Here is a 25,934-nt window from a genome sequence, read left to right on the forward strand (position 1 = left end):
TGTAATACTTAAAAATGTCAAGAAAAAAATTTTTTAACATTAATTTACATGTTAATATATAAAAATTTGCATTCAAGTTTATTAAGCGTGTAAAATATCTATAAAATTATTACTTAAATTATTTTAACACTAGAAAAAAATTAATGGAAATTAACTATCAAATACTGACCTTAAAAATATCAGTAATAAGTAGTAAGTATCAATAATTAAGTAATTAATAAAAAAAAGTAGATGTATGGAATACTTTTTCTTTTCCCCGCGGGAAATAAAATTTTTTAATCAATAAAATTATCTTCTATCACGCGCCTAATCACTTATCTCGTTAAATCATTTAAATACGTCTTTGATAACTCAATAACTGAATGATATTTTTATGATACCAAATAAAATGTCATTTTAGTATACTTTAAAGCTTCTAAATGGAATATATTCTTAATAATTACTATGTTTTGTTTTTTTCCTGGTAGTGGCATTAAATTTACTTAATTGTTTGATCAACATGAATCACTTAAGGTGAGTAATAAAAAATATAGTTTATTTATTTTACTAAAAATTTCAGTAGGGAAATCTTGCTAAAATCTTACCAAAATTTAAGACAATTAAATTTTTTTTCAACAAGTAAATTTGTAGAAAAAAAATTTCACGTGTAAAAATTACAAAAAACAATCAGTTATTGTTTAAAAAAAATAGTGAAGTGTCGAATAATTTCAGTACACAGAAAAAAAAATTTACTTGAATCAAGTAAATAATTTTGAAGAATTTCATCTTCTTGGTTTGAGTTAAAAAATTCTTAAACTAAGAAATTTCACTTGATTTAAGTAAATTTAATTTGTCTTAGGATTTTTTTGTCTTGATTCAAGTTAATTTTTTTTTATCATATATGATAAAAAAATTCTGTTGAATCTGCCTCAGATAATCAAATATTAAATGACTAGATAGACAATATAATGAATAATGACAAATGTGAGTCTAATAAAAGTGAAGTAACTGTAAAATAAGTAGATACATAAGCGTGTATCATATTATTCTCCACAATGTAGATTAAGTACATAAGCACTATAAAGCTTAAGATTGGTCACTCGACGCAGTTTCATCCGGCTCCGTCTTGGTCTTTATATTTAAATTGAAACGCGTCAACAATTGAGATATCTGGCAATTTCTAGTACAGTGTCCATAGCACACAATAATGATTCACGTTTTTCTGACACTCCAATTTTATCCAGCACGTGTTTTAAAATTACGATAAATAAACCCGAGTCAACGAGATCATGGAAACAATAATAACCCGCCGACTAAAAATATGTAATCAAGATAAATAAATTTTTTATCTTGTTAGCGCTAATTGATTAATTGACTAATTAGCTCAGCGGATTATTTGGAAGTAATAAAAATGAAAATTATTAATCATCGAATGACACTTAGACTTACATTTAAGGACGCTCTGTCACGATTATTGATGTGAAGTGAGTAATTGTAACAGACAATTAATTAGACGCCGAACGTATTGTATATTGTACGATGATACTCAACTTAGGAATAAAATAAAGAGAGACAGTTATGGAAGATGCGAAGATGATGTAAGGGATAGAAGGTGTCTCTGATAATAGTTGTTAAGAAACTTACGCCATTGTTTATGTGTACAAGTTCACCACGGGGTTAACTAACTTAAAAGTGGTGCTGGCAATTTATCGGCGAGGGGGTCGGCTATTTATTAAATGCTTCTACTCACTTGGTATAAATGTCTGATTTGGTGATGGATATATTTTAGTTAATAGAGTGACACTAAACCATCAACATTTCTGTTGTTGGTTTTTTTATTTTTTTTTTTTCTTGTTTTTGTTATTTATTTTCAAGTTGGATACTCACGAGTAAATATTGGTATTTTTTGGTATCGGCTTATTATTTATTTAATACTGTCGATTATTTATTTAGTTAGTTATTTATTTATTGCCTTTATTTAAGCCCAATAGCCCAAAGGGTCTTTAACTCTGGACTTAAGACAAAAATAAGATTAAAATTCAAGACAAAAATTTAAAACAAAATTTTTAAATAAAAAAGAAGACTAAAATTCAAAACTAAAACTAAGATAAATTTTAAGACAAAAAATAAAACTAAAATTTAAGAAAAAAATTTAAGACAATATTTCAAAATAAAAAAGAAGACTAAAATTCCAAACAAAAACTAAGACAGATTTTAAGACAAAAAATTAAATAAAAGTTTAAAACAAAAAATCAGACATATTTTAAGACTAAAATTCAAGACAAAAAATATGACAAGAATAAAATTCTCTAAAAAGAAGTTTTGAAGTGTTTTGCCCCAAGACCAACCCTGGAGAAGTTAACCGTGATTATTGGTTGAGAAATAAAAATATTAACAAAAAATTGAAATTTAATTTAGTCTTATTTTTTTGTCTTAAAATTTGTCTTATCTTTTGTCTTGATTCTTAGTCTTATTTTTTGTCTTTAAGTCTCGTCTTTACAATAATTAAGTAAAATATGATTTTATATAATCCAAAATTTCTATATTTAAAAACAATAAATTAAGAAAGTTGCTTAATAACTAGAAAAAAGAGATGAACTAAGGCTATTTGTGAAGACTTACATTTATATTAAAATTTTTTTTTGAAATTAACCTGGACCATAAAGTTTATAAATTAAACATTTTATTAGGAGTTTAAATATTAGTGGGTATTACGCAAATTTATTATTACTTTTAGCTTACACTTAGTACGTTCAATAGTTATATAAGAAATAAAAATTTATTTTCAACTTAGAAAAATATTTATTAATGGTAACTTTTCCCTGTTATTGTAAGCTTTGTTGATTTAATAGTTGTGCAGATTATTTATTCAATTACTTATAATTTATATGAGGGGCTGATTGCAATTATTAGAAGGATTTAATTTGAAAAATTAAATCGAAGGCTAGTTTATTTTAAAGAAAAAAACTCAATTTTTATTAACAAAACTTATATGGAAATTATTTCATTAAATTTAAAAGAAAAAAAATAAATAATAAACAAAAAGACTATTTTTGCTATTACAAATCGGAAAAATGAAAATTATTTAAAGTAAACAAAAATAAAAAAATTTTAACGTTACATTTGCGTTTACATAAAAAAATATCGCACATATCTCATCGGGAAACAGACATTCGCCTTTAATAACGTAACGACGTAACAACGAAAATGGATTAATACAGATAATGGGTTTCCCGATAAGAAAATTAGCGTGCAAATAATTATATACCCGTGAGTAGATATATATTTGCGTCTGTTATGTTTGTACACAAAGTATTTCATCTAATTTACTTTATCGAGTATGTAAAAATAAAAATAAGAGCACTTATCACTCGGTAGATATACCTAGAAAAGAGCCAAGGTGATATGAGGCTCTTAGATGTTTTTAAGTGTTTATTGTTAAAATACCCACGGTACATACACACTAAAAAAACGTGGACGGAAAATTGAGAAGAAGTAGAGTAGTATCAATGTACAAAAAAATTATAACGACGAACGATGGTGCATTACCTAGCGGCCAGCTGGATACGATAAAGAATTTCCTCATCGTCAGCTAAATGACATCTTTGTACGTGTGTACATGTATGTCTTTTAAGTTACCTCAACAGTGTATATATTGGAGAGTTTACGTTGAAAAAGGTGATAGTCGAGCTTGAAACGCGATACACGAACGTGATTTCACGTTTCCGCGGTTCGGTTATTGTTTTTTTTTTTTTTTCTCGATTGTTGCTTTTAATTTTTTGTTCACTTTGACAAAATGGAGAATAAAATTAATAAAAAGCGCAAACCTTCTCTTTTACGCAGGTATGATTAATTAATTAATTCTGATTGATTTTTTTTGTAATTTTTTTGGGTGACGAATTTTTAACTAAAGTTCAAGTTATGTTAAATTTTAATAATTTTTTTTTTTTTTTTTTTTTTTTAATTGTTGTGAATTATTTTTGAATGTATTAATTAATTATTAAAGACCTTCGTGTGGTGCTCGTGAGTTACTTTAAGGCTAACTGTTTATTTATTTTATAGACTTTGAATTTATTTTTTAATAAATAAGAAATAGTTTTATATAATAAATAAATTTCTAATTATTTAAATATTTTTTTCTTTATTGAGAAATTTTTCATCAATTGTCATTTATTGAATTGAAAATTTAATTATTTTATTTTTGCATAAAAATTCATAATTTATTTTTATGTAAACTGTAAAAAATCTAAACAAATACTTCAAAAAATTTATCTCAAGTTTGTTTGTAAATAATAATCGTATTTTTAAAAAAAATTTGACTTCAAAAAATTGAACCAAATTTTAATATTTTTTTTCTTCATTTTTATAATGATTAGTTACAAAAATTAATTACTTTTGTATTTTTTTCAGGGACTCATAAAAATAACAAAAATATTAATGTCATTTTTTTTAAGTATTAAAATTTATTTATTAAATTAAATTAAAAAAAAAATTTATATTAATTTTAATAATCTCTAAATATGCATTTTTTAATTTTTAAATAATAAAAAATTATTTATTTATTTTTATTTAAAAAAAAATAAGAATTCACTTCGTGGAAGTTTTTTTTTAACAATATAGATAAAATTTTTTGGAATGAATTTAACTTTGGAAATTTCAAATTAATTAAAAATCTCAACAAATTTTTACTGAGTAAAATTTCTAAGTATTTGCTCTAGATTCTAGGCAAAAATTTGTTCGGAAATTTATAAAAATAGTACATCTTAATACTGAAAATAAATAAGTAAATAAAAAAAAAATCTGACTCAGATTCTGAATAATTTCCTATGACAAAAAATTTTATCTCGAAATTAAATTATTATTATTATTAAATTTATGATACATCTTTAGAGAATCCATATTCTAAAATAGTAACATTTCTTAAAAAAGTAACCATTCATAATTCATTAAAATTGCTTTCGATTAACCTTTTAAAATAATTTTCAAATTATCAATAAATTTAAATAAAGAGATTAATTTTTCTCTAAAAAAAAAAAAAAAAAAAAATCTTCAAAATAAAAACTCTATGAATAATTAATCGACGTAAAACCCCAACTATCTGATGACATCACGGGGGTTGTCGAAATTTAAAATTCCAATGTCAAATAATTGCCAGTCTAAATAAATAAAAATAATAATAAAACTATAAGCTTATTTTTGGATGTAGGGATAAGAAGAGCATACTCTAGCGTTGGAGGTAGAGGTCGAGGCAAAGAATATAAGCACAAGTATAAATATATACCATATGCATACCAAAGTTTAACTTAGAGTCCATAAATAATACCACGCACGTGTATTTACATTTGTCGGTAATTACAATTATTATAGCGTTATTTATTTCCAATAAATGAGTGGCTTCTTTTTCTTCAATATTATTATTATTATTTATTATTTATCACAAGCTATAAACAGCGAATAGTGAATAGTGAATTTCCCTTTTTTTACACGGAGAAAGGGAAATTCAACGACGCATGCTTCTTTAACATTATTCGTGGGTGAATCAGAACCAGAGCACAAACACGGAGGTTTCATGATCACAGACTTCACTCGTGCCACTAGGATCACATTTAAGATCCTCGCCGCAACTTCTCTCGGTCATTGATCTTCCCTACAATATTGTGTCTCTATTAATTGTCAACATAAACAGTGCTTGCTTAATTATTAATTTTTGCTTCAATTTTCCATCACTTTAATTATTACAATTCAAATTATTACAATTAAAATTTTTAATAAAAATCTCCGGTCGGATCGATCCACTAAAATCGATAGTGAGCTTAAAGTTTTGCCTTATGTGATAAATAAGTGTCAATTATTATTAATATCGTTGAAATTTATTTCTAAGGATTCAAAAAAAATCGACTCGGAAAAAACGTGAGTTATCTTGAAAAATTAAATGAAATATTTTAATAAAATTTTAACCACCAAGTTTGTCAGTAAAAAATAGTTTAACGACTTTTGTTTTATTACTAAACTCCATTAGACGTTTCTTGACCCTTATATTCTCTCTATTTCTTCCTTATTTTATCCTTCTTTTTCTTCTCTTCATTTTTACTTAATATAATATAATAGTTCTTCTTGTTCTTCTTCATCGTCGTAACGGGGGATGAATAATATTGCATGAATGAAAGCTTTTACTGATTCATCACATAACACAAACATATATTATGTACTTGCAGTGGAAATAATTTTAGAATTGATGCCAAATATTTTGCGGAGTTTATTTAATAAATTTACGGCTAAATTGTATCGAGTTATTTTCAAATTTCACTTCATTTTTTATTATATACTACACAGAAAGAAAAATTTATTTGAGTCTTGATTCAAGATCAATTAAATTTTTCAAAATTATTTTCTTGGTTCAAAAATTTTTCATTTGATTCAAGTCAATTTTTTTTCTTTAAAAATAAATATATGCATATTTTTAGTACATAGAATATTCATTTTAAATAAGTTGTAAATATTTATACTCCCAGGGGGAAAAAAAAATCATATTTTTCGATCGAAAATAATCGTAAAAAAATTTTTTTTAATGTTGAGTAGCAAATAAAATTTCGGAAAACAAAGTCGGTATGTCTGGAATTAATGTCAGTTTTTATGATCGTAAAGTCGAGACGTCTTAAAAAAAAATTATCCTGTTATGAAATTTTATATTTTACGTATTAATAAAAATATCTTCAAGGTCGTAAAAACAAAAATATTGAGTGCATTTTTTATAGATCTTCCTGTAAAATCTTAAAAAAAAAAAAAAAAAACTTAATCTGAAGAATTTTGCAAGGACAGATTAATTTTTTTTTTTATAGAAGAATTTTTTTTTTTTAACGGAGAAGAATTTACCAAGAATTGATTTGAAATTGAAAAAAAAATAAATTATATTTATTTATTCAATAATTTTTGTTGTTAGGATAATTAAGTAAAGAAGAGAAATTTTTAAGAAATATTTTTTTGTGCAATTTTGCTTGATTAAAAAATAAAAAAAAATTTTTTTTTAATCAAATTAATTTTTTTTAATAGTGTAGAGAATTTTTTTCTGATATAACATATCTTAAGACTTTAATATCTTAAGAATTCAAAATAAATTTCAATAAAGCACGGGCTATAAGTAATGAGACTATTTCCGTGCAAAAAAATTTTTATGTTATGACGAACTTGCTCCTTAAATTGATAATTAAAAAAAAATATTTATAAAAAACTTTTTATACAATTATTTTAATTTTCTTGCAAAAATTTTGAAAAAATATTGACTTGAATTTTTTGGATAATTTTTCAGATTTTTTTCAATACATGAATTAAACTGTCTTTAAAATTAATTAAACCCAAAATTTGTGTATCTAAACGTTGATAATAAAAAAAAATTCCATAAATAATATTAAATATTCGATAATAAAAAAAATTTTGACATCTTATCCACAACAAAAAGTGATTCATATCTATATAAAAGTTTGCGCACTATACTTATTACAGTTTCATATACGCATCTAACAAAACAGTGTTAGACTTTGATGTTGATGTATTTGACTCTCAACTTCCTGACCAAGTAATTTTTCGTCATCGATCGATCGGTATCTTAGACAAAAGTACAAAAGAGAATACGCCCCTTACCATATAAATCCTTAATATAAATTCATACTTGTACTTTAGTATAATATTTTCTCTCTTTTTTTTTTTTCACCTACATCTCATCTATTTATATTTTTTTTTATTACAGCCACACAGTCATCTCATTATTTTATAGATAAAAGTTACATCTATGCGTATACATATTAAGTAAAGAAAATATTTATGGTCTTGCCTTGCATTACCCTAATTTTTTGTAATATTGAGAGATCTTTCCCCATTAATCCAGACGCTATTGTATTTTTATTTCTTTTTTTCTAATTAAATTCATTGCGTTAAAGGAAGATTTATCTGCCGCTATTTAATTATAAATTTCGAGTTTAATTTAATGATTAAAATTATCGATAAGCTGTTTATTTTGGCAGACATTTCACTTAAAGATTGCTTAACTTCCTGATTATTTTACAATATTTTTATTAACAAAAATAAATTTTAAATTTGCCTTAAATTCAAAATAATAATTAATAATTAATGGCGCCAAATTTTAAATATTAGCGCGAAAATATTTGTCGTATAAAAATTTTTTTAACTAAAAATTGTTCAACGTTTAATTTTCTAAAAAAAATGTCTCGTAATTTTTCCTTAGACCCAATAAAAAAACAGTAATTTAAAAATTTTAAATTTCTTAATTAATAAAAATTTTAATTTTATTTTTTTCAGACAAAATTATTGAATTTTTGACCATTGTTTTATTTTTTTAAATCAGAACAAATAATATACAATAAATAAAGCTTGATGGGTAAAATAATATAAACACTATCAATCATATTATCATATATTATCAGTAATATACATTGAGTTACTCCAAAGAAAATAAACACGTCTCTGAGGTGAGCTTCGATACTAACGCGTATGTTGGATCAAAACCAGACAATTCTACTTTTTATTATTTTAAAGTTTAACTGTTGCTTTAATGTTTATTATGAGCTTCAATGTCTACGTATTTATTTGCACGTTATTGTTCTCCTGACAATTTTGAAAGCAAGTAAATCATCATTTTTTTAATTTATGGACAAGGAAGTTATAAAGTTTTTATATTTTTACTCTCGGGGATTTATTTTTAAATTTTACGATATAAAAAATGTTATTTATAATGTAAATAATATATAAGAGTTAAAAAAAGGTTTTTAATTTTATTAAATAAATAATCGAGTGATTATTTATTTTTGTAAATATATTTTTTTAACAGACAAAATTATTTGATACTGTTACAGATTTAGTCATAAAAAAAAATTAGGAAAAGATTTTTGAACTCAACTTTTTAACAAATATTTTAAATGTTTTTTTTAATTTAAGAGAATTTGTAAGAAAGTAAAATACTTTGATTTAAAATACTGAAGACAATTTGGTAAAAATGCAAATTTTATTAAAAATTTTTTTTTTGTATAAGCGCATAAAAATTTAAAAAACTGACGGATGAGTTTTAAATCATAAATAAGTAGAGGCTTAGCATACTAAAGCCGATAAAAAATAAATTTACAGGATCACTGGAATGGAGGACAGCTTTCAAAATCAAAATGGATCTGACGAAGCTAATAATCAAAATCACATTAATGCTAAAAAGTCTTCGATGTCGTTAAGCGTAACCGGCTTGTGGGATGTGGTCCCCCGTATGGAATACTACAGGTACTGTTATAATGAAATTTACAAATATAAAATCAATAATAATTATTAGGCTCATTAATCAATTTTTCAACCCTTTTTTGGTCAATTAAGTGTATTAGATTTGCCAAAAAAATAAAAAACATCGATGATTTTAAATCACAGTCTGGATGGTCAATAATAATAATAATAATAATAATAATAATAATAATAATAATAATAATAATAATAATAATAATAATAATAATAATAATAATAATAATAATAATAATAATAATAATAATAATAATAATAATAATAATAATAATAATAATAATAATAATAATAATAATAATAATAATAATAATAATAATAATAATAATAATAATAATAATAATAATAATAATAATAATAATAATAATAATAATAATAATAATAATAATAATAATAATAATAATAATAATAATAATAATAATAATAATAATAATAATAATAATAATAATAATAATAATAATAATAATAATAATAATAATAATAATAATAATAATAATAATAATAATAATAATAATAATAACTAGCGACTTTACAGTCACTATGTGATTGCTGTCAGTTTATTAAATAATGACTTTTGTTAAATTGCACTGTACTTTTACAACTATTGACGTTTTTAAAGATATAAGCTCATTCCAATGTTACACTCATCAAAACCTTTCATTTGAGTACCCACATGCATTTTTGATATATTTTATATATATTTATATATATATATATAAATATATAAAATATGTGAAAAATTGATGTGGGTACTCAAATGAAAGGTCTCGATGAATGTAAGGTCGGGATGAGCTTATATCTTTAAAAATGTCAATAGTTCTCAAGATACAAGGTCATTTCTTAATTATGTGTTTAGAAATAGAGAATTTTCGAATGCAGCCTAAATACTTATCATAATAAATTGACTATCAATGAGAATGACATGAAACCTTGAAAAGGCACAATTTCAAATCAAGACCTTTGCAATGACACTAAATTTCACTAAAAAATTTAATTTTATCACATGACTATCCTGAACATCAAATTTTTCATGTTTTTTTAATGGTATAGATAATTTTAAAAAATTTCTATCAAAAACAGAATGAGCAAACGTGCCAAGCGGCCATCTCTAAGTGATTTGCACGACGGAAACCCAGTAAAAGTAAGTTATATATTACTTATCTCTGATAATTTATCATTGAATAATTTATCCTTGTCAATATAAAATGTTAATAAAAATTAATCAATATCTCAAAGCTTGAAGGTGCTAATTTAGCACGTCACTCATTATTCTCTCGAATACTAACCTGTTATTGAAAATAACTAAAAAGAAGTAATCCTGCCGGTTAAAACCCGACGTGTCTAGATATCGTCAGATTTAACCGGTAATTTTCTGTATACACATTTACACAATCTCATTCCCCTACGTAATAGTAACACCTCATATATCCATTAAATATAAACTTAAACATAAACAGAATTTACGTTTATTTGTTTTAACCGTACGGTAATTTACAGAGTTGATTAACTCTAACTGTCCCTATCTTATAAAGACTCACGCATAAACTTATAATCTCTTAATCTTTGAGTTTAATCGAGTCATCCTTCACACCAATTTAAAAATAAATATTTCAACACCCAGAACAATAGAAAAAATAATAAATATATTTTTATTACTGGTAAGGATATCCTTAAAATAAATGTATGCTTTTTAATGCGTAGGATACCAACGTTGAAGCGGCTATTGTCAATCCAGGACAAGCGATCCACGCAGGAATAAAATTAGGATGGATACAAGGGGTATTGATTCCGTGTCTTCTTAATATATGGGGTGTTATGTTATTTCTTCGGCTATCCTGGATCGTTGCACAGGCTGGGATATCATGGTCGCTATTAATTATCGGCATATCAGCACTCGTCTGCGTTATAACAACACTCAGTCTCAGTGCAATTAGTACTAATGGCGAAGTAAAGGGAGGTGTGTTGATACAACTATCTTTACTTTATTTTTTATTTTCTCTTTCTCTTATTTTTCTTTATTTTATTTTTACATTAAGGCGCGCTTCGTTTATATTTTCACGATACTTCCACCTCGTTGTTTTTACACACTTTTTTTACTCTTCATTCCTCTCGGTTTCATGTTTTTTTAACGGCTTTGCGCGGGCAGTAATAATATATCAATTATTGTTTGCTCAATTTGTCATTTTTATAGGAATTCAATGACGGAATTTTTATTGATAATTAGCTACTGTTTTTTTTTTTTTTTTTTTATTCCGTCATATAATGTTGACAATCTTTTTTAATCGGAAAAAATTGACGGAAGCTCAGAAAATTTTTTTAAATTTTGTTAATCAGAAAATTTTTATTCATAACTAGCACTATGTGACTGCCGTGACTTGTGAACTATAAAATAAATAAAATTTTGCTTTATCAAATAATGTAAATCACACTATACTTTTATAACTATTGACGTTTTTTAAGATATAAGCTCATCCCGATCATACCCTCATCAAGAGCTTTCATTTGAGTACCCACATGCATTTTCATATATTTTTTATATATACATATATATATATATATATATATATATATATATATATATATATATATATATATAAAATATATGAAAAATTGATGTGGGTACTCAAATGAAAGGTCTTAATGAGTGTAACATCAGGATGAGCTTATACTATTTTTTTTTTGGAAATTTATTTTACGAAAAAAAAATTTCGGAAATTTTTTAGAAGAAAAAATTATTTTGAACGATGTAAAAAATCAAGTATCAAATCATTGAATAATTTAATAAAAATCTTAAAAAATTTTTTAGTACTCTAAAACTCATTAAATAAATACAAAAAAATTTTTAATGACTAAATTTTATTATTTATTTTAATAATACCGTTTTTTAATAAAAAAAAAAAAACTTCCAATAGACGTAATCTAGTTGGTTATATCTAACAAAATAATAACTGTAATTAAAATACTATACTAATGAAATTAATTAGAAAAATTTCAATTAATTATTTAAAAAAAAAAACATTGCTTGCTCAATGCACTAATTATATTTCAGGAGGAATTTATTTCATTATTTCAAGATCGTTAGGCCCAGAATTCGGAGCGTCTATTGGACTAGTTTTCGCATTTGCGAACGCAGTAGCAGCTTCGATGAACACAATCGGTTTTTGTGAATCAATGAACGATTTATTGAGAAGTCACGATCTCAAGATAATAGACAGCGGCGTTAACGACATAAGAATTATCGGAGCGATAGCTTTGTTCGTAATGATTCTAATTTGCGCCGTCGGCATGGAATGGGAGTCAAAAGTAAGTTCAAAAACTGAAACAACAAAACAACAAACCAGAAACTTGTTTAAAACTAAACAATTAAAAATTTCCAGGCTCAAAATTTCCTGATTGCAATAATCGTGATCGCAATGTTCGACTTTATGATCGGCACGATTATTGGCCCGCGCGACGAAGTCGCAAAAGCGAAAGGATTTATCGGGTTTTCGACCGAAGTCTTCCAAAAAAACTGGAACTCAGACTACCGGTACTTTGAAAACACGACACACAATTTCTTCTCGATCTTCGCGATATTTTTCCCGTCGGTAACGGGCATCCAAGCGGGCGCTAATATTTCTGGTGATTTAAAAGACCCCGCTAAAAGTATTCCAATTGGGACTTTATTGTCTCTGCTAATTTCCATGATTAGCTACGTTGCATTTGTGTTGTTCGCTGGCGGCGCGGCTCTACGTGATGCCGGTGGATTTGTGAACAATACTATTGTTAATTGTACTCCCGGGATCGACTGTCAGTACGGCCTTCACAATAGCTTCTCTGTAAGTTAAACATTTTTTAATAATTTTTATGTTAATGCTAATTAGTTCTCATTTGAAAATTTTAAAAATAAAATAAAAACTTCAGTGTGTTTTTTATTATCGGAGTTACTACGGCTTACTCATTCATACTTACTAAATTTCAGGCTGACATATATATATGCAAGCGTTTAATTAAATTCTAATTAAATCTGTAGAATTTTTGTTTCAACTTTTTTTATTGAGATTAATTTCTTTGTAGTGTAAAAATAATATTTAGGTCTGAATTTCAATGTAACAATCAAAATTTTTTTTTTCGTATATCTTCTATGTCAAATTTTTAATCAATTAACAGAGTAAACATTTTTTTTAACGCAAATTTTAAACAATTTAATAAATGTCAGTCGCTTTAATTCAAAATAGACAAGCCAACACTGAAAAAAATATCTGACATTTTTAAATAAAGCGATACATTTTTTTTTTAATAATTATACACTGAGAAAAAAAAATTTTTTTTGGAAAAAATGAAAATTTTTGGGACAAAAAATTATTTTGTAAAAAATTTTAAACAATTTTATTTCTTAATTGAAGAAATCAAAATTTTTCTTACAGTAACTTTTTTGTTGAAAAAAAGTTGTCTAAATTTGAGAAAAAAAAATTTTGGATGAAAATTTTCAAATTGTCTATCTAAAATTTTTTTTAAAGATACTTTTTTCCAAGAAAAAAAAGTTACTGTGAGAAAAAATTGTATTTCTTTAGCAAAGAAATAAAATTGTCTAAAATTTCCCAGATTTTTAAAAAGAAAAATTTTCTCTCAGTGTATCCTTAAAAAAAAAGACGAATACCGGCTCAAAATTTGGCAGCCTTGTCTATGAAATGAACAGTAACATTGATAATGAAAATCAGATTACTTAGCTCAAGGACAGGATCTATTTGCAGCCTTTGTTAAAGATATTTTGAATAATAAACTAAATTAATCAGGTAATGCAATTGATGTCAATATGGGGACCATTTATATATGCTGGATGCTTCGCAGCGACATTATCAACAGCTCTAACGAATTTATTATCAGTTCCGCGGCTGATTCAAGCACTGGGGCGCGACAGAATTTACCCGGGATTAATATTCTTCAGCAAGGGATACGGAAAATCTGGGGAGCCGTACCGCGGTTACGTGTTGACATTCATTGTCGCGGCGGTCTTTCTTCTTATCGGTAAGATTATTTAACTCTTACTCTACACAACTCTAATTATCTAATAAAATAAAATCAGACAATGTCATTAAGCAATCTTTTCAAGATCAATCTAGACCGAGATTACGTTGATAAATAAGATTTAAATAAAAATTGACGTAATGTTATTACTTTATTGCAGCGAATCTTAATGCAGTGGCTCCTCTTATCTCAAACTTCTACTTAGCCTCTTATGCCCTGATAAACTTCTGTACCTTCCATGCTGGCTTGATTAGACCTCTTGGTTGGAGACCAACATTCAAGGTAATCTGATAAGTTTATTTTATTTCATTTTTATCGAATCATTCACTTAGATCCTTATTTCTTCGTTCTTATTTCTCTTCATACTATTCTTGGTATTTTATTTTATTTTTATACTTATTTGCAGTATTATAACACGTGGCTGTCGCTCCTGGGTTTTATCCTCTGCGTAGCGTTTATGTTTTTAATTGACTGGGTTACTTCTATCATTACACTGGTTATTATATTTGGGCTCTATTTGATCGTGGTTTACAGTAAGCCCGATGTCAATTGGGGAAGCAGTACTCAAGCGCAAATTTACAAAACTGCGCTATCTGTTGTTTATCGGTAAATTATTTTTGTCTTTAAATTTAAAAAAAAAAAAATTATTTTTATTTTTAATTTAAAAAAAAAAAATTTCTTTATTTTAAATTTTTTAAAAATTTGGAATATTTAATAAAATTTTAATCCTAAAATAAAAAAAAATGTATGAAATTTTATTTCCAAAATTTCATTAAATATTACAAAATCTTATAAAAAAATCAATTTTTTTTTTTAAATTTAATATTCAACATAAAATTTTATTTTTTAAATAAAATAAATTAAAGTATATAGCTTCAATATTTACAAAAAATGATTGTAGACGATAAATGAATTTAAACTACAGGCATTTATATAATTAAGGAGGGCTTAAAATATTCTAGTCCTGGTTATTAAAAAACCGAAATTTTTTATATCATATTTAACTTCAGAAGAGTGAAAATATTCTACAGTTTTATTACATTCAAGTTATAAAAATTTTATTTGGGATTATTGAAGACAATATACTGATAAAGTTATAAATTTTATGTTTATAGAATATTGTTTTTTTATTTATTAAAAGTTTATTTAACACAAAAAAAAATTGTAATAAAAAAACAGTTTATTTAAACGAAAAACAAATCAGGGGATAAAAGACTAAATTTTTTAATTTTTTTAATAAAAAACTTGAACGTGAATTTATATTTCAGGTTAAATGTAACTGATGAGCATGTTAAAAATTACGCACCACAAATTTTATGTCTCTCGGGATTCCCAGAGAAACGTTCTGATTTATTGCATCTGGCGAATCTGATAACGAAGCATAATTCGCTACTTATTGCCGGAGAAGTTTGTACAGTAAGTTCTTTAACAACTCAATTTAAAATAAATAATTTAATCTTCCAAGATTGATAAATCTTAATCATTTTTTTTCTACACAATTCTACTGACCGCTTTTTTATTCAATTAGAACATTTGATAAAAATTCTTGCATTTTTTTCTAAAAGATAATCGAATAAAAATAATAATTTATATTAAACAGAAATTAATCTTGAAAAATTCATTTATAACGATACATTATTTTTTTTTAAATAAATAGGCATCGATATCTTATCGAGCAAGACTCGCAAGATTACGCGGTGGATATGAATGGCTGAATCGCCATCGTATCAAGGGTTTTTACCAAGTGATCAGCAATTTGAGCTTCGAAAAAGGAGCCTCTGCTTTGATGCAGGCGGCTGGCGTTGGTAAATTGGTGCCTAATGTCGTTTTGATGGGCTTTAAAACCGACTGGGCCGCTTGTAACCATAAAGATCTCGAGGAGTACTTTAATATACTTCAGTAAGTTTAGTTCAGAATTAATAATTGTTATTATTATTAAAAGTCTTTTTAAATGATCTTTTAATTTTGTTAAAGAAAAGAAAAATTGAGTCAAAATTCGAGCTCTTAATATTGATATTTATAAATTTCATTTTCTTTTCCAACATTGAAAAAAATATTTTTAAACTTTAGAATTTTATATCTTTTCTTACAAGCGATGTACTAAAAAGTGTATTATATATTATTTTTGTGTTAACAATTATACTTATGAATAAAATTTTAGCAATGCATTTGATCAAAAATTAGCTGTCGCGATGTTGCGCCTTCCAAACGGAATAAACACATCGAATATTTTGAACCACGTTGAAGAAGAACAATTGGTACAAAGCAGCTACGATTTAGCGGGCAGCACTCTAATGCACGCTGACAGCGATTTGTCGATGAGCAGTCGGATTACTAGGGTACAAAGTGTACCTGTAATTGGGTCCCATTATTTACCAGGCAGCGAATCAAGTGGACCTGCTGTCCGGGAATCCCCGACAAATTTAAGCGCTCGAGATCAGCTTAGGAATAAAAAGAAACACATTGCTGATAAATTATTGTAGTAAGTTATTTAATTTTAAAAAATTATTTTGAACTTGTATTAAATTTTTTTTTTCTTTTTTTTTTTTTTTTAGTGAAAAAAGGAATGGAATATTAGCAGGGCCCGAAATGATAACTGTATTTGAAAAGAAACACAAGAATGGGGTTATTGATGTTTGGTGGCTCTATGATGATGGAGGTAATATTATTTAATAATTTACTTCTGGCTATTTTACAACTTAAAATAAAATGAAATTATTTTTGTACTTTTTTTTAGGATTGACGATATTGTTGCCATATATTATAAGTACAAGATCTAATTGGGAGTATTGTAAAATGCGAATATTTGCCCTAGCTAATCATAAACAGGAAAGCTCAGCTGAAGAAAAAGAGTGAGTTTATTATTATTATTAATTTTTTAGTTTTTATTGGCTGCACGAAAAGAACAAGATGACACTGGATATCATCCTAGATTATACTGAGTGAAAAAAATTTTTAGATAGTAGCTAGTATAATCCAGATTACAATAAGTGTAATCCAGATTATAATGAGTATAATCCAGATTATAATGAGTGTAATACAGATATCACTCAGTATAATCTAGATTTTTCTAGCTACTATTTGAAATTTTTTTCACCACAGATATCACTGAGTATAATCTGGGATGATATTCAGTGTCATCTTGTTCTTTCCGTGTGTCCAGTCTAATACAACAATTTTTTTCCCTCCAGACACAAACAATGCCTGGAGAGAAATACAGGCTAACAATTACGAAAAATTATAGAAAAAATTATTATATTAAAAAAAATATTTATCAATTTTTCAGAATGGCAGAAATAATGGCCAAATTCCGTATAAAATACACAAGTTTAAAAATAGTCGACGACATAAGTATCCCGCCGAAACAAGAAACGCAAGATTTCTTCGACAAACTCATCACTGATTTCAGAAGACAAGACGATAATGACACAACAGACTGCGTGATAACGGACCTAGAATTACAAACATTAAAAGACAAAACAAATCGGCAGTTGCGTCTCAGAGAGCTGTTGCTGGAAAATTCCAGCAAGTCAACTCTTGTCGTAATGTAAGGGTTAAATTCAAAATTTTTTACTCGAACTTTTTTTTCAGTTTTTTTTTTTTAACAAATAACGACTTACTTTTAGGTCCTTACCGATGCCAAGAAAAGGAGCTGTTTCGGCCCCGCTGTATATGGCATGGTTAGAAACTTTAACTCATGATATGCCGCCGACACTTTTAATACGAGGGAATCATGCTTCTGTATTAACGTTTTACTCTTAAGTAGTTTAATATTTTTTAAATCTAGAACGATTTTTAAATTAAAAAATGTCAATATTTGTTTTATTTGAACAAACGTCATAATTAATTATTAATTATTAATTATTTACGACACGCTCTCTATTAAAATATGAGAAAATTTATGGTAGAGTCTAGTATAAAAAAATTAATTTTTTTTTTCATCGCTTTTGTGATTTTTTTAATTTTTTTTTTAATTGAATAAAAAATTTTGAAGAATAATTAGATGCGAGCTATTTAAAAATTAAAAAAATAATCATTAAAAGTGAGGAAAAATATCGAGCTAATTAACAATACACCTGTCATATAATCACAACAATAATTTTTAATTATTTATTATTTATCAGATTGTAAATAGAAGTCATTTTAAAATAACGAGCTCGACAATTATTTAAATAAGTATCTTATTTTTCAATGAACTGATGAATTACTATTTACTATTATTAAATCCTATAATTTATAAGACTATTTTATTTTTAGAGTTAAAAAATCTTACATATACTAAAGTAAATAAAGAACCAGTATTTCTTATTTTTAAAAACATATATTATAAACTGTACCACATATATAAAATATTTTATTATTTGTATTATCTAAAAAATAAATTTTAAAAAAGTAACAACGACTTGATTTTATTTATTTTTTTTTTTATAACTCTCCACTCTTCATCCGAGGTATTTTTCCATTAGAAGGTAATCTAAAAAATTTAATTTATAATATTACAAAAATTTTTAACTTTTAAAAATTTATAAAAGTGCAAAGTGACAAAAATTATTTGTCAATTATTCAAAAGTTTTTTCATCAATAATTAATTTAATTTTGAAAAAAATTTTCTGATCAGAAAAATCAAAAATCTGCGTTAATATTTTTATAATGTATTTAAGCCTCAATTCAAAAGTTATATAGATCCTTCATTTTTCGCTAAATAAAAAAAAACGTGATAATTAGTAAATTATTAGATTACACAATATTTACAAAATATAAATTTGATTGTACTAAATTACACAATATTGACAACGGCTTAAAAAATTATGATTAAAATTTTATTATTGCTGTTTGTGAGTCTGAGATATATAAATAAATAAGAAATGTCTAGACTAAATTAAGATAAATAAAAATATTATTTTTTATGATATTTAAACTAACAAATAGTTGACAATTTGCTATTCTCGCATGTCTACTGATTTCAGTACCACATTTTTTTTTTTTTTTTTTTAGTAAAAACAATTTTCTATAATTTAATAAAATCAAAATAATAATTAATGATAGAAAATCAATTACAGCTAAAAAATTGAAAAAGATTTGCATTTATAAATTTTTACAATTTCTTTATGTAAAAATTTTTATTCAGACAATTGTTTAGTTTTCTAATTGAAAAACTAATGTTTTTTCTTCAAATAATTCTATTCAATAACAGGTTTACTATAACAAACATTTAAAAAAAAAAATGAATTTTTTAATGAGTTTTAAAACTTTCAATGTTAAATAAAATTTTCTGTGAATCGAAATTTTTAAATAAAGTGAGTCTACATAAGTTCTCCAATTTTCAGTACTTCTTTTTTTGTATTCAATGCGTAAAACAAACTAAAAAATTTTTTTCATTTTTTTAATATAATTTTTCTTTATTGAAAAAAAAAAAAAATTTGTAAAAAAATTTATTTTTGATGAATTTTAGGAAAAATTACCAAAAAAAAAAAAATTCTAAATGTAATTTGTATTGGTTTAAATATTGTAAACCGTAAGACTAAAAATCTGTCAAAATAAATTATAAAAATCGTCAAATATCTGTTAATTAAAATCTAAATTGAAAAAAAAAAAAAATAACTTGAATTAAGAGAAAAATTATTAAACCAATAAAACACAATAAGTTTATAAAAATTCAATAATTGACAAATAAATAACTTGAAATCTCGGGAAAAAGCTCTCACTTATTATTAATTTCAAAAAGTCTTGTAAAAACGGGATGAATGTGTTCTAGCATGTCAGTAGTGAGCATAGCGCGCTGTTTGTCCTTGAAAGCACTAGCATTGCACTCCCTGGTGAGCCTGGAAGCCGCGTAGGCAGCAGTGATAGCCGGAGTGGAGATAGTGCACTCACTAGGCCCAGCAGTGATTGCCCACCACCAGAAAACGGCCAGCGAGCCCGCTAAAAGATCTCCTTGACCACCACAGCGTCTTCCGGAGCCGGAGGTCGCGCAAGTTATGGCCTCGCTGCCCTTCTGCCCATCCACGATGACATCCTTCGCGCCCTTGTTGATTATCACCACATTTTTCCCAATCGAGTCCGCGAGATGCTTGAGCTCGGAAATTTTTACAACCGGAGCCGGCTGGACCGTGCGATCCAGAAAAGCCTTGACCAGTCTGCTAAACTCCATCGCATTCGGGGTCATTATCACTCCCGGGTAGTCGCGGATCAAGTCCGGCTTCTGGCAGAGCAGGAACAAACCGTCCGCGTCCAATATCAAGGGCTTCTTCAATTCGCGGCAAATGCTTATCAGTTCCGCGATTATTTTGAAAATTTTCTCGTCTCTTCCCAGACCCGGTCCGATTAAAATCACGTGCAGTCTGTCCAGCCATGGCTTGATTTGCCGGATCGCGTCCGTGTGGTCCAAAAGCGGGTGGACGATTGGCTCAGGGCTGAAAGATTTTATCGCTGTTGCCGCGTCTTTTGTACAGAAAATGTGGACCAAGTCGGCTCCGGTTCGGAATGCACTCATTGCTGCGAAATAAGGCGCTCCTGTGTACTCCATACTACCCCCGAAAATTCCTATCCTGCCGTCCTGGCCCTTGTACTTTGTTGTGGTCAAAGATGGCACTATTTTACGGACTGACTTTAACATACGATCGTCTAATGAAATTTGAGAAGACATTTTTACGGTTCTTGGAAAGTCAAAGTGGAACCTGTTGATTTTTTTTATAGTTTTTATCATTACATTCATTATTATTATTTATTTAATGGAAGAAATTGTTAAATAACTCACGTGAAATAAAAATAATTTTTTTTAAAAAGAACAAATTTTTTACACCAAAATTTTGGAGTAATTTTGAAATTTTTAAACGATAAATATGTTTTTAACCTCTACTAGTGACACAAACAAGTGAATTTAGCACCCAACAGCTCATTTTTATCCACTGACACTTTTTAAGAATAAAAATAGACTGATAAAAAAAAGAGCGATAGATGAATCGCTAATTCACAAGTCGTTTAAATATTGAATAATAATACTACGCTTTAAAATCGGAGTTTATGTTTAATTAAACTTGTTGTTTGTCATTGTAATTATTATTATTATTATTATTTTGGGTTGCAGTTGATAAGAGCGAGTTAAAGTTTGCCGCTTGCTAGACCAAAGGCAGTTATCGGTTGATGGAGTGGGTAAGTAGTAAAACACGGATTTGTAACGACGTAAGGTCAAGTTGATTGGGATTGTTTCAGAAGCAGATACGGAAAAATTACTTTGTATAAAAAAGAAGATTATAGAAATCTTAAAAATGTTTTTTTTTTTTTAATGAAATTTTTGAATTTTTTGAAGGAGAATTTGAAATTTTTAAAATTGGCAAGTGATATATAACAGTCTGATCTTTCAAAATCGTACTTTCAATCACTTTTTCTAACATGAAAACTAATAATTGCAATTTTCATTTTTGATCTAATTTAAAATGTTATTTTTTATGTTGAATTATGACTTTAAATTAAATTATTTCTTTCTCTTAAATGATCTACACAGTATCCCTATATTTCCACGCCGTACCCTCGCCCAGGTTTCCTTGTCTTCTCCACTTATTTTATCCTTTTCCCAGTAGTAATTTTTATCTTTGTCTATTTTTATTTTCTCATATAATTTGCAATATGTTGACTTCTCTATCAGCTCTTCATCTTCTCTTTTTGCTTTATCTTTTATCCTCATTATACTTTCATCGAGTCGATCTAATGTGTAAAAATTTTAAATTTGAAAAGATATTTAACAGCAATTTATTGAATATTTTATTCAATTTATAATTTATTTTGTCATATTTACTTTTTATATTTTTATAAATTAAAAAAATTCATTATTATACAATATGTTGATAAAATATAAACTATAAACTTATAAATCATAAATAATTAATTGCCAGATATTGAAAGGTCATCACTTTTCCCCACTGCGCTTCCTCACACAAACATTGTATCAATAAAAGACATATTAATGACATCGATGAACTTGTGTCTGTCTGGGATTCCTTTTCAATAATAATAAACGGCTGAATAAAAAAATTCAGTCGCTATTAATAACTACCGCTATGTATAAACGGTTAAAGATAAGAAAATTTTTTTTAGAACAAAGATCCGGGGATTCCTCAGCCCCTTCCGTAGCTAAAATGTTATTCAATAAATAAACTACAACATTTATATTTTCTTTTTCTGTGACTACATCCGTGATTGATTATTTTGGGAATCCCAGTCACTATTTCTTTTGCAAACTTACATTTCCTTAATGTAAATGAAAAAATTAGTTTCATATATAAAGGCGAATGTAAGAACTTGCGAATCAGTTAGCAATCGAGCTTCATAAGAAACTTTATTGATCTGAAAATATTATTTTAAAAGTTTTACGATGGCCAAATTTCTGGTTTTCTTACTTTTGATCGCAGCTGCAGTCGCTGTATTTTCTGCGCCTGTTGAAGGTAAACACAATATTTTATTATAAAATTATCCAATAGTTAATTTGGTTTTTCATACTTTTCGATCTGCCTAGTGATATGTTCCCGATTAAAAAAAAAATTAAAACGAATTAAAAAATATTGGAAAAAACGAAATTTGAATTTTTTGCAATACTTTTTAATTCCCTTTGATGGAGAATTAAAATTGTCGGTCGTTTTTAATTAATTTTTCTAATCAGGGGTAATTCAAAGAAATGAGAATGTAAATTTTCTTGATTCTAAAAATTCACAGAAGAACAAATTCAGCAAGAGCTAGAAGAGCACTCTCGTTTGCCACGGGCTACCTGTGATCTTCTCTCAGGACTCGGGGTAGCTGACTCTGCTTGTGCGGTCCATTGCCTATCCATGAAATTCAAAGGAGGCTGGTGTGAAAAAGGAGTCTGTCATTGCCGTCATTAATCAGATCATTGTAATGATGTCCACAGAATTTACTCAGTGATAAAAAATCGCAAATAGCATTTAATGGATAATTTATATATCTATGACCGTTTTAAAAAAAAAAAAATATACTCAGAATTATATTTTAAATTTAAGATAAAATTCGATACAGTCAATTATTTTTCAATTGATCACAATAAAAATGCAGAGCAATTTATTAATTTGTATATTTTTTATTACTAACACCTTTAGTAATTCAATATCAACAAATATTTTAGTATTTAATTAAGAACCAGATTGCAGCTTTGTAAATTTTTTTTAAATGAAGAAAAACTTTAGAAAAAATTCTATTCGATAGATTACTTAATTAATTATATTTTTTCTATTGAAGCGTTTTTTATTAAAGTTTTATTTGTTTAAAAAAAATTCATAAATCTGCAAAGAGAAAAAAAGATTGGACCTGTTGTTTGATTCTTTAATCAAAAAACGTATCTAATACTTAAAAATATAATATTGGAAAAACAAACTTAATTAGATAAAAATAATTACAAAGAGTAAAACGTTCAAAATTTTTTATAAGTATCTGTCCAAGATTCTTTGCCATTATAAATATTAAAAGTCTGTAAATTGATAACGATATTCTGGGGTTATTCCTAGAAATTAATTATTTTTATGTACAGTAGTAAGACAAGGATAAGCAGCTTGTTTCGATGTCTGATATTCTCGTTCTGCAACAAACTTATAACTTATAACTTATTATTACTGAGAAATAACGGAAATCGATTTTATATATAAAGACAAAGAAGAATTTAAGAATCAGTGAGCAATCGGGATTCGGAAGAAACATTATTAGTTTAATTTGAGATTATTATAAAAAAATCTTAATTTTTTGACAGTGGCCAAGTTTTTGGTTTTCTTTCTTTTGATTGCAACGGCGGTTGCTGTATTGACTGCACCAACTACAGGTAAATACAATACTTTTTTGTATGTAAATTGTTGATTTGTTTCAAATTAGAGATTTTACAATTTATTTTCTCTGTAAGACTATCTTAAATTATTTATTTATTTATTAAAGAGCGAATAAAGTTAGCCACTAAAAAGTTCATGTAAAATAAAATGCATTGACGTCAAAAGATCATTGATTAAATGTTTTATTCACTTTAATCAACATAATGATATTTGAACTTATTGACAGATCATAAGAAATTGTATAGATAAATTTTAACCCTGAAATGAATGTCATTATATTTATATTTTATGTTGATTACAAGCTAATAAATATCAAGAATTTTAATAAATAATTCCACAACAAGCGGACTAAATGCGTAACTATAATTACGCGACGAAAATATTTTAAGTCTCATTGATTTTTTAAAATATCAATTTAAAATTTTTTTTAATTTTGATTATTTTTTACATATATATGAATTTAAAAAATTTATACTTTTTCTGTACACAGTAAAAAATTTTGTGTTAAAAATTTTTATGTCAAATTTTTAAAACTTTTTTGTGTTAATTTAACACAATAAATGTTAAATTTACTCATAAAAGTATTAAATATTTAACACAAAATTTTTTGACGCAATGACGCAAAATTTGTTATTGTGTAAGAGGGGGAATATTGATCAAAGAAAAATATATAAATTATAATTATATAAAATATATAAATTATATGAAAATATATAAATTAAAACTTTTTGGTTTTTATCACAGATGATAATCCAGCCCAGTCAAAGCCACATATGCAGAATTCACATTTTTCTAAGTGTGCAAAAATCTTCGATCGGGATCCATGATCCGTTCCTGACGATGTGTATAGTTGTTCACACGAATGCCTGATTTACAAGAAATACGCGGGAGGTTACCGCGAAAATGGAAGTTGCCGTTGCTGTTAAGAATAACAATATTCCATAATTTTTTCTCACTCTAGAGTAAAATTTTTCCTAGATAATTATTGTTACATGACATTAATTTAATAAAAAGTCAAATTTTAAAGAAAATAAATTAATTAAAAATTTATTTAACTATAAATTATCGTCCTAAAAAGTAGAACAAATCTTTCTATTTCCACCTCTAAGCTTTTTGACAACTTTTTAAATTAAAATTTTCAATTTTACTTTACTCACACCAAAATTTGGGAGTTACTTTTAAATTTATGATGATAAATAAGCTTATAACTTGTAATACTGACAAAAAAGAGTGAATTTAGCTTTGTACAGTTCGTTGTTATCATCCATGGATGCTTCTTGAGGATAAAACTCGACTGATACAAAAAAAAAGAGCGATAAATAAATCGCTAATTAACAAGTTATTTAAATATTAAATAATGATACTATAGTTTATAATCGGAGTTTAAATTTAATTAAATTTATTATTTTTTATTGCAATTATTATTATTATTTTGGGTTGCAGTTGATAAGAGCGAGTTAAAGTTTGCCGCTTGCTAGACTAAATACGGTTATCGGTTGATGGAATGAGTAAGTAGTAAGACACGGATTTGTAACGACGGAAGGTCAAGTCAATATGTATTATTTCAGAAGCAGATTTGGAAAATATATTAATATTATTTAAAGTAATTACTTTGTATAAAAAAGAAGAATATAGAAAGCTTTTAGATATTTTTTAAATAAAATTTTAGAATTTTTTGAAGGAGAATTTTAAATTTTCGAAATTGGGATGTGATTTATAACAGTCTGATCTTTTAAAATTGTACTTGCATCATTTAGTATGTAAAAAATTTCACATGGACGTTGAATAAATGAACTTCTTTTTTTTTTTTAGTTGGAAAAAATATTTAACAGCAAT

The 25,934-nt window shown here is 26.2% G+C and overlaps 3 protein-coding genes across 5 annotated transcripts; 2 read left to right on the forward strand and 1 right to left on the reverse strand.

Annotated features, from left to right (window-relative positions):
- Positions 1-1,851: 1,851 nt before the first annotated feature.
- Positions 1,852-18,582, forward strand: Nkcc (sodium potassium chloride cotransporter). Of its 3 annotated transcripts, none has more exons than XM_074254025.1 (16): positions 1,852-1,868; positions 9,115-9,258; positions 10,348-10,408; positions 10,969-11,224; positions 12,317-12,570; positions 12,645-13,085; positions 14,043-14,274; positions 14,435-14,556; positions 14,681-14,880; positions 15,543-15,690; positions 15,932-16,173; positions 16,436-16,756; positions 16,830-16,933; positions 17,012-17,126; positions 17,561-17,821; positions 17,901-18,582. In XM_074254025.1, the coding sequence occupies exons 2-16, from the start codon at positions 9,125-9,127 to the stop codon at positions 18,034-18,036; spliced, it is 3,027 nt and encodes a 1,008-aa protein (XP_074110126.1). In that variant the 5' UTR covers positions 1,852-1,868; positions 9,115-9,124; the 3' UTR covers positions 18,037-18,582. The 3 variants fall into 3 exon arrangements, with proteins under 3 accessions (XP_074110126.1, XP_074110124.1, XP_074110125.1); XM_074254023.1 differs by lacking the exon at positions 1,852-1,868 and adding an exon at positions 3,654-3,822; XM_074254024.1 differs by lacking the exon at positions 1,852-1,868 and adding an exon at positions 5,547-5,889.
- Naxd (NAD(P)HX dehydratase) lies at positions 18,576-21,285 on the reverse strand. The gene is made up of 3 exons (XM_074254026.1): positions 21,032-21,285; positions 19,980-20,951; positions 18,576-18,748 (listed from the first exon to the last, which is right to left on the reverse strand). The coding sequence occupies exons 2-3, from the start codon at positions 20,918-20,920 to the stop codon at positions 18,700-18,702; spliced, it is 990 nt and encodes a 329-aa protein (XP_074110127.1). The 5' UTR covers positions 20,921-20,951; positions 21,032-21,285; the 3' UTR covers positions 18,576-18,699.
- Positions 21,286-22,533: 1,248 nt separating this feature from the next.
- LOC141534867 (sapecin-C-like) lies at positions 22,534-23,346 on the forward strand. The gene is made up of 2 exons (XM_074254474.1): positions 22,534-22,715; positions 22,984-23,346. The coding sequence occupies exons 1-2, from the start codon at positions 22,646-22,648 to the stop codon at positions 23,148-23,150; spliced, it is 237 nt and encodes a 78-aa protein (XP_074110575.1). The 5' UTR covers positions 22,534-22,645; the 3' UTR covers positions 23,151-23,346.
- The last annotated feature ends 2,588 nt before the right edge of the window (positions 23,347-25,934 follow it).

Source organism: Cotesia typhae, unplaced genomic scaffold (genome assembly GCF_013202065.1).
Source record: "Cotesia typhae breed Kobodo isofemale line unplaced genomic scaffold, CoteBio_Ctyphae scaffold_13, whole genome shotgun sequence".
Lineage (NCBI taxonomy): Eukaryota > Metazoa > Arthropoda > Insecta > Hymenoptera > Braconidae > Cotesia > Cotesia typhae.

Bases quoted from the DNA above. Each gene is read 5' to 3' on its own strand.
- Nkcc (XM_074254023.1), top strand. From the start codon at position 3,776: ATGGAGAATAAAATTAATAAAAAGCGCAAACCTTCTCTTTTACGCAG. The intron at 13,086-14,042 runs GTAAGTTAAACA...TAAATTAATCAG, and splicing joins GCCTTCACAATAGCTTCTCT to GTAATGCAATTGATGTCAAT. The intron at 17,127-17,560 runs GTGAGTTTATTA...TCAATTTTTCAG, and splicing joins AGCTCAGCTGAAGAAAAAGA to AATGGCAGAAATAATGGCCA.
- Naxd (XM_074254026.1), bottom strand. From the start codon at position 20,920: ATGTCTTCTCAAATTTCATTAGACGATCGTATGTTAAAGTCAGTCCGT. The intron at 18,749-19,979 runs GTGAGAGCTTTT...TAAATTTTTTAG, and splicing joins CTTTTTGAAATTAATAATAA to ATTACCTTCTAATGGAAAAA.
- LOC141534867 (XM_074254474.1), top strand. From the start codon at position 22,646: ATGGCCAAATTTCTGGTTTTCTTACTTTTGATCGCAGCTGCAGTCGCT. The intron at 22,716-22,983 runs GTAAACACAATA...AAAAATTCACAG, and splicing joins ATTTTCTGCGCCTGTTGAAG to AAGAACAAATTCAGCAAGAG.